Source organism: Centruroides vittatus, unplaced genomic scaffold (genome assembly GCF_030686945.1).
Source record: "Centruroides vittatus isolate TY-2023 unplaced genomic scaffold, ASM3068694v2 contig_4, whole genome shotgun sequence".
In the NCBI taxonomy this organism is placed as follows: Eukaryota; Metazoa; Arthropoda; class Arachnida; order Scorpiones; family Buthidae; genus Centruroides; species Centruroides vittatus.
Window position 1 is genome coordinate 1,493,158 of NW_027122214.1, and position 13,852 is coordinate 1,507,009.

Genomic DNA, 13,852 nt, shown 5'->3' on the forward strand with positions numbered 1-13,852 from the left:
ATATTGAAAATTATAACAAGATAATTACGATTAATAGATATATCTAAATTAATAGATGTTATATGTTTTTTCTCAAAGCAATAATTGGCATTTAGAGGGCATAGGAAATTTATTGAATCTAATAACGAAGGTAATTATATTGAACTTTCTTATTTATTAAGTACGTCAGATAATCTATTAAAAATACATTTAAAGAAGTGTACGGTTTTTACTGGCTTATCGAACAAACGAATACGAACGGGCCCTGACGCGCAATTAATTGATTGCCCCTGAAAGTCGGCTTCTTACAGAAACACAGCTTCCCTATCATCAAATGTCATGGCACGTCGGTGGCATCCCAAAGGAATGACTATCAACTAAGCTTTCTACTGTGAAACCCCAAAGAAGCTATAATGAGCTGTAATAAAGAGCAAATGTGCCAGTTGTCTCTCACACGGTGTTGTGCTATTGCATGACAACAGCTGCCTCCACTCCAGGTATGCAGAATATGCTCTGTCAGTTCCACTGGGAGCAATTGGACCACCCTCCTACAGCCCTGATGACTGCACACATTAAAGAAAGATTTGAAGGGGTGCTGGTTTCAGTTGGATGACGAGGTGAAAAATGCAGTGAAGAACTGGCTGTTGCAGCAGCCCACCAGTTTCTTTGACGCTGTGCTCAAATAAGCTTTCCACCAGGCAAAGGTCACATTGCCTGGTGGAAAGATGGGACAAATGCAATAACAACTGTGCCACTTACTTTGATTAAAGTTGTTTTTGTCAACCTACAGTTTTTGTTGTCTACTTATTTTATGATCAACCCTAATACATAACTCAACCAAAACATTAGTAAAAGAAATTTGCAAGATTTTATTGGGCAAAAATTATTTTATTAAAGATATGTCATTCTTCGACAAGTTTTACTTCTTTCTAGCAGTTCTTGATTGTAACAGGTTGCAAATTCCATCAGCAGCTGGCAATCATCTTACATGCTTTTGTGTTTATGTTATATGGATTTTTTTAACTTTCTTTCAATGTTTATTAATAATCTATGCATTAAATGGAATCTGTACTTAGCTTTAAAACTCCAAATTATTCCTATAAATAGTGGTTGCAGCATTGACATACTATTAGGAAGAAAATAGCAAACTTCAATGTTGCATAATGATGGTATATTGGTATGAGCAGTACCGTTATCTACTAGAAGAGCTACTTTTTTCTTTTTCTGTATCATCTGTTTGTCCAAGTAGCTACTCATTAAAGATGCTTAAATTATAACATTTTCCATTGGCCTTATAATAAACTGAAGTAAGGAGTAATTATGATGCAGCAGGAGAGAAAAATTAAAGAAAAATATTTTCAGAAAGAAACCTTAACAACAACAAAACTTAGAATGGTTTAAAAATAATTTATACAAACTTATTCTTTGATATGCATAACTTTTTGATCACCCTCTATATTCAATATTTCCTTAATCATAATTTTAAATTTTTATTAGTAAATATGATCATTAAAATTTGAACCAACCTCATAATTGCCTTTATAAAACTCTGGTATTAAAAGATCCATTATATAATCTATTTGCTTCTCTGTAAATTGGTATAGATGTACTTGGTATGTCAGATCAACTAAACCAAAATTTTTAAACTTAATAAATAGTTCATTAAATTTAAAAATGTTTTAATAGGAAATAATAATAATAATAACAACAACAGTATTGGAAAACAGCATGCACAAAATGTACTATGACAGAGCCATAATCACAGATAAAACAATTTACCACAACAGACCAGACATCACACTCATTGACAAACACAATAAAATCACATACATTATAGACATATCCATTCTAAACACTCACAATGTACAAAACACATGCACTGAAAAAATTAGCAAGTACACAGAACTCGCCCAGAAAATAAGGCATTTGTGAAGGATGGATGCTTATTATACCAGTTGTTCTCTCCTCTGCAGGTGTGATATCACACACACTACACAAAAGTCTGGGAACATTACAATTGAATAGAAACACATATATCACACTACAAAAGGCCACTATATTGAATACATGCCATATTGTTAGGAAATTCCTAGACACAAACATTGACACACTTATTTAATTTTAGTTTTGCTTTGGTTGCTATGCGTTGACTCTGGTCCGGCATATTACACAGCCACTGATGTCAACCAAGTATAACCCATTAAACCCAACATAATAATACTAATAAAAACTTACTCTTTGCCCTTCCACCTCGAACATAGTCTCTGTGACGTCTGCTGTATACCTAAAATAAACATTTATTTTCAGTGACAAAAAGAAGTTTAATTGTAATGGACCAAATGGTTTTAAATTGTAATGATATGATCTACAGAAGGAAGAGCACTACTGCAGCAAAAGGATGCAAGGAGGAAGATGAGAAATGGCTTGGGTGGCTTTGAATTAAAGGGTAAAAATCCCTTTATCAGAAATAAATAGCAAGATGAACTCTGCTGACTATCAAAATATGCTTCAAATCCATTTACTGCCATGTGCTGTCAAAATTTAAGGTAGGAATTACACTTTCAACAGGATAATGCCTTAGTTCATATCTTGCAATCATCCAAAAGTAGTTTAGCAGGAAAAACATTCAACCTTTGGATTGGCCTGCATTAAGCCCTGACATAAATTGGATGGAAAATTTGTGGGAGATCATTGTGAAACAGGTATGAGGGTTGTTTGAAAAGTTATCAGCCTGAAAAATAAAATAAGAATTTTGACCAATTTTTTTTTTTTTTTTTTATTTTTTGACACTGAGAAATGTTCATTTGGATGCATTTCTGGTTGGCCTTTTAACTCAATACACTTAGAATAAACAATATTCTAACTTCTTTATATCTTCAGTGTAATATGATTTCTCTAACTCTGAGCTCTGTCTGAGCTGTGACCTCTGTATTTGAAGTGAATTTTTGTCCAGCAATCCATTTCTTCAGATTTGGAAAGAGGAAAAAGTCACTGGAGGTTAAACCTGGTGAGTTTGGTGCATGTGACAGCAATTCAAAGCACAATTCATGAAGTTTTGTGACTGCAATTGAAGAAGTGTGCATAGATACATTGTTGTGATGAAAAAGATCTCTTTTCTTTACCAAATATGGATGATTGGCCTTAATAGCATCCTACAATTACTCCAGAAATGCTGCATAATACTCTCCATTAATGGTTTTGCCTTTTTCTACATAGTCTGTAAGCCTCACTCCCCCAAGCATCCCAAAAAAACAGTGGCCATCATCTGTAGTCATCAATGCTTCCCACTGATGGAACACATTCTGTCTTCTTTGAAGCACTTTCATTCTATTCTAGCCATTAGTTTTGACTGCTGCTTCATCCCTGGTGTGTAGTGGTGAATTGATGTTTCATCAACAGTGATGAAATGTCAGAGACTCAGTTGAATTGCATTTAAACTAGTCCAAGCACTCCTGAGAAATGTTCATTTGGATGCATTTCTGGTTGACCATTAACAAACATGGCACCCATTGCACTGAGAGCTGTGCAAATGTTCATGAAGGACAGGGGTTGTCAACCGTCCTAATGCCACGACCCTTTAATACGGTTCCTTGTGTTGTGGTGACCCCCAACTATAGAATTATTTTCATTGCTACTTCATAACTAATTTTGCTACTGTTATGAATCGTAATGTAAATATCTGTTATGCAGGATGTATTTTCATTGTTAAATTAAATTGAACATAATTAAAAGCATAGCGATTAATCACAAAAACAGTATGTAATTTTATATTGTGAAATATTTATTTCTAATTACAAATGAAAGAAATTTTGTCTTGAAGCATGGTGTAGCATGGGTAACAGTCTTAATATAACAACAGTAAACTACATTGCTACATTCTGCAACAGTATGCGTAAAAAGCCAATGTCAGTGCGAAGGTTGAGATTGCTTCTTTCTCACAGATCAGATATTCTCAGAGCAGTCTTTGCAAGAGCACAACAAAAATCATCTTCCACAATAAGTCTATTTCTGTATTTAGACTTGATAACCAACAAGCTGGAAAACCCTGTTTCACAAAGATATGTTATTGGAAATGGAAGAAGAAGATGCAACACAGTCTCAGAACATGATATGACTGCAAACACTTGATCCAGAATTTTGTAACTGGCATTGTAGAGAAATCAGTTTTCGCTGCATCGCTGTTAATAAGTTCAATGAACTCCTCTTGTGCTGTCTCAGGAACATCTTCAACTTTGACTGTGAATGGGCTTTTGGAAAGTGCAAATGGGATGTCAGATAGATTTGGAAAGTACGATAAAATTTCGTCTGCAAGCATGTGCAAGTGTTCTTTCACAGAAATTATCATTGTAATCCTTTTGTCTGGTTCAATGTCATGTTCCTCAAAGAAAGCAGATAAGGTAGGCAACATGTAAATTTTATTTTCATCCAATTTTTTTTGCCAAAGCTAAAGTTTCATTTGGAATGATCGGATCTTTTCAGACAAATCAACGCATGTTGCATTTGATCCTTGCAGTGATAAATTTAACTCATTCAAGATGGCAAAGATGTCAACAAAGTAAGCTATTTTCTGCAGTTCACTTTTATTGCTGAAAAGTGCTTCCAACTGCAGTCTTGCTTTCTGATTAAAAAATGTTTTGAGTTCATCATGAAGTTCAAAAACACGTTTTAAAACTATTCCTCTTGACAACCATCTCACTTCAGTGTGAAATAGCAGAGCATTGTTTGGCACATCCAACTCGTTGCACAGTTGCAAAAACAGTCAACTTTTTAAAGTGCTTGCCTTTACAAAATTGACAGAACTCATGATGCTTTTCATTACTTCTTGTAACTCGTGTGGCAGTGTCATTGTTGCTAATATTTGCTGATGAATCATACACTGAGTTTGATGACTTTTGGTGACTCATCCAGTACCAAGTGTTGAAATCCAGATCGACATCCTAGCATAACTGGAGCAACATCTGTACAAACACCACAAACCTTTTTCCAAGAGATCTTATGCTCTTTCAGAAATGAACCAACTGTGTCAAATACATCACACGCAGTAGTTGTCGTTTCAAGAGGTTTGCAAAACAGAAACTCATCTTTAAAGTTGCCATCATTAACATACCTCATGTAAACTAGTAACTGAACAGTTTGCAATGTCTGTAGATTCATCAAGCTATATACTAAATATTGGAAGTGGAGCAGATTTAATTTCCTGGCTTACCTGACCAAGAATTTCATCAGACAGGTCATCAATTCTTCTGCGGACAGTGTCATTAGATGAGGAAATTGTACTCAATTTTGTAACAAATTTGTCTCCAATCATAACTCAAACAATATCTTTGGCTGTTGGCAACAGTAAATTCTCAGCAATGTTGTGAGGTTTCATAGCGCTGGTGATTCTGAGTGCTACCAAATATGAAGCTTCAACAGCTGCTACGTTTTGTTTGTGGTACTTGCCACAACAAAACAATCACTTGGCACAATTCATGCCAAGTGATCGTTATTGCGCTATATTGTGCTTATAGAACAAATATAAAAAATACAACACAGTTTTGAAAAATAACATTGCAGTTTCTCAATTCCTGCTGCAATTATTGAGGTAAAACCATACTGTAAAAAATCCTCACTATATTTTTTTTTCTTAACTTTCTTCTCTATATGACCCATTGTTATGGGATGGTTTGCTAATGAAAATAATATATAACAATAGCTTTAATAATACAAAAGATGATACATGGCATAGTTCAGTCAATATAGTTCATTAAAGTTTCCTATGATTTACCATTCTCTGTGTTTTTTTTTTTTTTTTTTTTTTTTTACATACCTGTTACTATCACAAGGGGGCAGTATTCACATCAACCACAGCTAAATACAAAGGCTATTTTTTAAATAAGGTCCGTTTTTAAGAAGAAAAATACTATAAATATCATTAAAATATATTTTTTTCATATTCTACATACTTTTATCTACTTTTCTACATAATTTCCATTTTTGTTTAAACATTTGTCATGCCGCTCAACAATTTTTTGAATTCTGACGTCAAAGAGTCTGCCGCCTGTGAAGAAGCCCGATCCATGACTGCAGTTTTCACTTCTTCATCGTTGTTGAACTGTTGACCACCAAGAAACTCCTTTAAGTATCGAAACAAGTGAAAATCACTGGGTGCAAGGTCTGGACTGTAAGGTGGATGATCTAGTTGTTCCCATCCAAAAGAACTGATTAGATCTTGTGTTTGTGCATAAACATGTAGCCTTGCATTGTCATGGAGCAACATTACACCAGAAGACAGTAGGCCACGCTGCTTGTTTTGTACAGCATGTCAGAGTTTTCTCAAGGTCACACAATATGCATCAGAACTGATTGTTGTACCTCTTGGAATAAAATCTACTAACAAAATTCCTTTCCTGTCCCAAAAGACAGTTGCCATGATCTTTCATGCAGAAATTGTCTGTTTGGCAAAGATGTGCACATCTTCACCATTCCATTGACTGTTGCTTGGACTCAGGAGTCATGTGAGACACCCAAGTCTCATCTCCTGTAACGATGTGGTCCAACACCTTCCTGATCGTATCGAGTCAAAAATGATAAAGCAATGCCCAATCTTTTTGTTTTGTGATCGTCAGAAAGCAGTCTTGGAACCCACAGAGAACACAATTTTTGATAATCCAGTTTCTCTGAAACAATGGTATACAAAACTGATCTTGAAATCTGTGGAAATTCAATTAATAACGTTGAAATTGTGAATTGTTGGTCCTCTCGAATTTTGTTATCCACATCACGAACTAAATCTTCAGAAATCAGAGAAGGTCGGCCAGGGTGTGGCTCATCATGCACATTAACTCGCCCATCCTTGAACATTCTTACCCATTTTTGAACATTACTGTCACTCATAGCATTATCACCGTAAACTTCACAAATCTGACGGTGAATTTCTGCTGCTGCCAAGTTTCTTGCACTCAAGAATCGAATAACAGATCATATCTCACAGTCGGCAGGAGACTCAATTTTCTTAAACATTTTAAACTTCTACAGCTCAGCATACAGACAGACGATATGGCTGCAAATGGTGTCAAAACGTGTGCCAAGCTTGCTCGGAGCAGAAGCGCATGTGTACAGTCATGATTGCACATTATTCTCACTCTCATTCACAAATGGACCTTATTTAAAAAATAGCCCTCATATAAAAAGACTGATCAGCATCCAGATTAAGTTCCCATGATACAGATATATATATATATATATATATATATATATATATATTTTGCAGTAGTTGACGCCAACCCTGTCACATACACCTGTATTTGTACAGGGTGTATGTGATAGGGTTGATGTAATGATCTCATCACACCAACCCTATCACATGTGTACTCGTGTGTGGGCGGACCTGCATGGAGAAGGATAGAGGAGCAGTGTCTCGGTTCCTAAGACCATTGGAAATATGTGTTTTCTAATGGTCTTAAGCAACTCCTATGGAAGGGTCATTCAACTCCCAAAGGGGTCACGACCCACAGGTTGAGAACTGCTAATGCAGACGTTGTGAACACAATCTATTGAGACCTCTGCAATAACAGTAAGTTCATGTACTTTCACTCATCAATCATTTAACACAACACTGTAGTTTTTTCTGATTTCCTTGTCATTGTAGTTTTTGGACATACTGAACATCTGTCATCAAAAATGGAAGAATGACCATGTGTAAATACAGTAGCCCATTTCTTCACTGTAGAAAACAATGGTGAAGTGTCTTTGGAAGTAAAATCCAATTTCTTTTTTAATATCTATTGGCATTAAACCTTTTAAAATGAAGTATTTTATCATAGTTTGACATTTGATTTTATCCATTTTTTTTTGGAAAACACTAAAAGTTGTTTGGTTTGCTCAATCACAACAAACTACTAAATGCATGTGTTTAAAATTTCAGTTTGCCTTCTAATGGATCACACTTGAGAAATAACCTTGACATTTGATATTACCAGTGCCATTTCTGTGTCAGGCCAAGAACTTTTCAAACTACTCTCATAAATAAAAATGGTCAGCAATTTTTTAATGTTACAGACTTGAAGGCCGCAATTCATGATACTTGGAACATAGTTCCTAAAAAATTCTTGAAAATTTATTAAATCTACAAAAAATTGTATATTTACATTAATTAATTTAAATGGAAAGTTTATTGGTTACTAATTCTCACTCTTTTATATTAATGGTTTCAGTTGAGTTGATAATTTTTTTGGGACAGTAAAATTTCTTTCTGCCAATTTAAATAACAGCCAGGAAAGTAAAAGAATTTGGAAGCATACAACTTTGTAGCATTTAATTCATGTAATAAACATGATTAAAAACAACATTGTTTTTAGCTAGTTAATATAACAGGTTTATTTAAATTTCAAAATAATATATGTTAATAATTATTTGGAATACATCTTAGCTACAAAAAGAATAAAATTTCAGTCTTGTAAAGGTTTGTAATGATCTTATTTATTTGTGTTTCAAATGTTATCCTTTGAGCTTGCATTAAATAAGTATTCAAAATTGAAATGTCTCTCACAATACATAGTGGGATAATAAAGATGGTTGCTTTACAGCAGGAGTCACCAAACTAAGACTTATGAGGTCAGTTCATCCGGCCCATCACCTCCCTGTGCCACAAATGAGCCAAAATATAATTATTCATATGGAAATATCTTAGATTATAGATAAACTTACTACATAGAAAAAATAAAAGTAAGTGTAAATAAAAATGTCAAAATCAGTCAAATCTAATTTTTGCATTTGACAGTAATATAATATTTAGGAAAATCATTGAAATAAAAAATTTGGTGACTTTTTGCTACATTGGATATCAGAGTGCTTTTTGTGTAAGTACAGTAGAGCGTCAATAAGTGGAACCAATTGGGGACTGGGGTCCTACCAGTTAATGATTTGTTCCAGTTTCTGACTTTGTACAAAAAAATACATTAACCTGTCCGATGTTCAAATTTTTCTCCGTTGCGTATCTCTTCCTGTTGAATTTTTCTCCGTTGCGTGTCGCTTCGTGTTGAATTTTCGTCGATTTTAAGCCTAATGAAAATTTTTATAATAATCATCAAGGCTATCGTATCGTTAAAAATTATTTCTGCATTTTGTACAAACAAAATAAATATATTAAAGAATATAAAAAACATGAAAATTATACTTTAGAAGTAAATTTAGTATCAAAAACATTCGATTCAGCACGACACAGTCCGACTGAAAATCGTTCCACTTTCCGGCCATTCCACTTACCGACGTTCCACTTATCGACACTCTACTGTATTTGCAATAAAATTTCTAAGAAAAGTGATTACGAGCTTGCTGCAGCGATCATGTTTGTGTATCGGTAAATTAAATATATTGGCTGTCTTTATTTTTTGCGTATTCAATATACTGTATTGAATAAAATGGTTATGAGGCCTGCGCTCATCATTCTTTCAGTTTTCTGGTCTACTGTGAAAAAAGTTTGGCGACCCCTGCTTTACAGCAATGTCACATTTGGCTCATAACACGAAATTCTTAACACTAATAAATTCCTAATGAGTAATATTGATAAACAAATGGAAAGTTAACTTTGATTTATATACCGTATTTTACGGACTATAAGACGCACTTTTTTCTTCGAAAAATTGCCTCCAAAATTCAGGTGCGTCTTATAGGTATTTTTTTTTTTTAAATTGCTTAAAAATTAAGGTGCGTCTTATAGTCCCTAGCATCTTATAGTCCATAAAATACGGTAATAAGTTTAGACTATCAAAATTTTTTGATAAATTTTACATAGAATTTCCTATAAATTAAATCTAATTTAACATATAAAAAATTATTATCTATGATAATTTCAAAATATTTAGTATTACATACAAACCTTGCCACATGCTATACCCTTTAACTTTGACCAGTTTCTTTTAACAATGTCTTTTAAGTAAGATTTCTTCACTTTACTAAAAAAAAAAAAAAATTTTAAATGATCTTACATTTTGATTTTGAAAAAAGCTATTTAGTTAATATGTTAACATAAATATCATATATGCTTAACACTATAAATTATTTAAGAAAAAATAAATTCTCTTAATATAATAATTTTATAATTACCCCAGCCATTCACATTTTTCTACAGGTTTTTCTTCAAAAATTAATTTACTGTTATTATTACTGCTGTCATTTAAAGGCACATCTGAAATGTAACTACATGATTCTTTATCTTTTATTGGTGTTTTACGAGAAACAATGTCATTAAACAACTTTGTTAATTTTGCTAATTGATCATCTGACAGTTCCTGTTCTGATGTAACATTATCAGAATTTTCTTCTGTAGATGTATCATCAGAATCTTCTCCAATATTATCCATTTTGTTTAAGATTTCATTTGTTGTTTCATTTACAGGCAATGGTCTTTCCAAAGAAAAATTTTTTCTCCGCCTGCTTTTTTTAAATCTTTTATTTCCTCCATTTTTCTCTCTAAAATCATTTAAATCATCACATTTTTTAAAATCTTGGTCATCTTCAAACTGATCATTGCTTTGTAATTTCCTTTTTAAATATGCAAAGTTGAGGTTTAAATTTTCTTTAAGAGAATCATTGTACTCAATATTTGTGTTTTTGATGGATGTATTCCTTGATGTTTCATTCAAATCTGTTGATAAATGAAGATCTTTAATATAACTATCTTTTTCTTTATTCGTCTTTGATAACTTTGAATTTACAACACTTTTGCTAAAACATTTATTTAAGTTATTTTGTGTAACCTTTCTTGTTTTATTAAGTCGTTTTACTTTTGGTTTTAAACATGTATCTGTTTGCAAATATTCATTTTTTGATAATGGAGATAAAGTTTCTGTTGTTGAACACATAGTATTCAGTAATCCTGATGAATTTTCTGTTTTTGAGTTTTGAGACAGCTTTTCTTGAACATCCCTCTTTGAGTGATGATTTGATGGAGAACTTAATAGTTGATCCGTTTTCTAAGAAAGATATTAGTCTTAACTTATTAACAATAAAAATTGCTTTTAATTACAAGTATATTTCAAAACTTACCAATTTTTTATTTTCTTCACAACTTGAAAAATTCAACTCATTTTTAACTTGTAATGAGCTACTCTGTTTCTTTTTCCTATATTTCCTAAAAGAATATAATTATTTTGAATCAAATTTAACAGATATAATTAAAAACTGACAAAATTAATAACAAAAAATCTGGTTAATTATGATAATTCCTTATTTCTGAAATTATTTGGTTATTATTCTAGATATTATCTTTTTATCTGCATTCTCCTTTTTCCTCACAAATACTAGAAGTTTTTGTAGTCTATCTTTAAATTAAGGCAGGAATTATCAACCATTTTTGCTTATTGACTGCTTTTCAAAATTAGGTTTAATTCCTCAACCACTTAAATAAATACAACACCTTAATTTGTTGCTGAGAAGAATATCTATTTGAACACAAATGTCACAAACACAAACATCCTCAGGTTACAACTCAGTTGTGACCTGAAAATGGCCTGTTAATCAGGCTGAAAACGTCTGTGTTCAAATAGATATTCTTCTCAGCAACAAATTAAGGTGTTGTATTTATTTGTGTTTATTTGCTGAGCACTGTTAAAGTCCTCAACCACTTCCTATACTGACACAGAATCAGAGAAAAAATTACAAAAATAGAATAAAATAAAACTAATCATACAGAAATTAATAGTAATTTTTTAAATTAAATGTAAACCAAATTCAAAACCACTTTATTTTATTAATATGTAAAGATGTGTCAACCATCTTATATAGAATTATCATTTTTAAATATAACAACAACAAATTTACCACAGAACTCAACTACTAGTAACTTATACTCTCTCCTGTATAAATTAATTGATCTCTCAGGATCATGACCACCATGAAAACCCTTTCTTTAGAATAAAAACAAACACACATTTCAGTCAATGAAAAGTTTATATTCAGAAGAATAAATCAAACCTTAATTACTATATTTTATAGTATATGATACATAACTTTTATCAAAAAGAACCTGATTCTTATATGAGAAGATGCAATCTTCTATATACTAGTGAATTCCCTAAATTATGTATACTAGTATTCTTGGATACCAGATATTTTAATTATGAAATGATATTCTGCTATATCTAAATCTAAGCAACTTTTCATTTACGATATTTTAATTATAAAGATCTTCCTCGTATTCATTATAAAACACTAACAGCTTGCTTTATATACAGGGTATAACAGAAATACACGTAAAAAAACAGAGAGGATTATAGAGAAGTTAATTTTTGAGTAAAAAACTCAAAGTATTTATCCACATCACTATTTATCCACAGTGATGGCTAGGTCAAAATGAGTGTGTGCTTGGCTTGCAGTCACCCAATCTGAATCCCCTAGATTTTTGTTTTGACCATTTGAAATGTCTGGTGTGTGGTACTAAGTTTTGAATCTCATAGAACTTAAGTGACAAATTCAAGACAGTTGTAACTCAATCTGAAATAGCCCAGGAGTGTTTGAATACATCCATCTGTCCTTATACCCATGGGCTGAAATCAGTATTCAAGCTGAAGGACACCATTTTGAATCCCTTTTGTAATTAAATGATTTGTTATTTCCAATAAATTAATAACGTTTAGTGGTTCTGTAAACACACTGATAGCTTACTAACAAATAATATATCTTTTATTTTTTTCCTTACATCCATTATAATCCATATTGTTACAAAATAGGAGTCAAAATTCAAGTAATAAATAAATATTGCAGATAATAAATGAAGGTTATCAAACTAACATGCAATTATTAACAGATATTTTAATGTCAGATGTCATTCTTGCTAAACAGTAAATGACATCCCAATGTTTTAATCACTTATAACTCAAAAAGAATGTTCCAAATCAAATAATGGTACTAGAGTTTTTGAATCAAAATTAAACTTTCTACAGTCCTTCCATTTATTTACACAAATTTCTGTTACACCTGTATAGTATATTTTGCTATTGCTGAGCAGTTTTTGCATGTATTAATGTATAATATTTTAATGGTAAGTTTTAATTGTAAATTACTTCTTTTAGACTCCTGTATTTACCTGATAAATAAAAACATGCACTCTAATTTTCCTTTTTTGTAACCATTATACTCAATACTTTTTTCCTAAATATTCTGTGCTGAAATCAGTATGGGTCATATATACTGTAAAATTTAAAATTTTTGTAATCAAAAGTGATAAACTGTTCTTCTGCAGATCATATTTGTTTAGGCTACACATTTTTTGCATTATCTACAAAAGCTGTCATATAGTATTAGTCTTGGCACTGCTAGATGTCGTGAGTATATCTAAGATACAATGATGTTAAGTTGCATCATAATATTTTTGTTTACATTTAAGTTTTATTTAACATCAAAACAATAATAATTACTTAAATAGTAAAACAACATATCTGCAAAGATTCGTGTTTGATATAAAATACAAAAATTATATTTTTTAGAATCTGTTTGTGTATTAAACATGCACAATAAATAAATGTCTCATAATTGTTACAAATGTAAATCTATACTCAGATCATTTTAAAGAGGTATTAATTTTACATAAATATGAAAAACCTATATATTCTACTGTGCAAGATGAATTATAAATGCAAAAATTCTTTATAATATACTAATTTAAGATTTCTGTATTTTTTGAAAAATTCACTATATCTAATTTGATAATTTCAAAATATTCAAAGACAAAATACTTACATATGAGGCAGAGAAGATTTGAAAGATGATAATGATGATGTGGAATCTTGTTCATTTTGAAAATAAGAACTTGTTTCTTTACATTTCTAATAATAGTAAATTAAGAGTTATCAAATTTGAATTTGAAGCTAGTGACCACTTAAGAAAAAATTAA

At 31.7% G+C, this 13,852-nt stretch overlaps 2 protein-coding genes across 2 annotated transcripts in view; both read right to left on the minus strand.

The window, feature by feature from the left end:
* The window catches only part of LOC136976247 (putative leucine-rich repeat-containing protein DDB_G0290503), a 56,348-nt gene that overhangs the window by 7,352 nt on the left and 35,144 nt on the right, over positions 1-13,852 (minus strand). The window contains exons 6-11 of the mRNA XM_067271468.1: positions 13,699-13,784; positions 11,008-11,092; positions 10,066-10,934; positions 9,839-9,914; positions 2,215-2,263; positions 1,506-1,606 (exon numbers count right to left, since the gene is read on the minus strand). Of these exons, the coding sequence (XP_067127569.1) occupies positions 1,506-1,606; positions 2,215-2,263; positions 9,839-9,914; positions 10,066-10,934; positions 11,008-11,092; positions 13,699-13,784 (1,266 nt within the window). The remainder of the gene's footprint in view (positions 1-1,505; positions 1,607-2,214; positions 2,264-9,838; positions 9,915-10,065; positions 10,935-11,007; positions 11,093-13,698; positions 13,785-13,852) is intronic.
* The window catches only part of LOC136976251 (uncharacterized), a 55,183-nt gene continuing 54,739 nt past the window's right edge, over positions 13,409-13,852 (minus strand). Inside the window, exon 3 of the mRNA XM_067271474.1 lies at positions 13,409-13,419. The gene's annotated coding sequence lies outside the window, so the exon portion shown is untranslated. The remainder of the gene's footprint in view (positions 13,420-13,852) is intronic.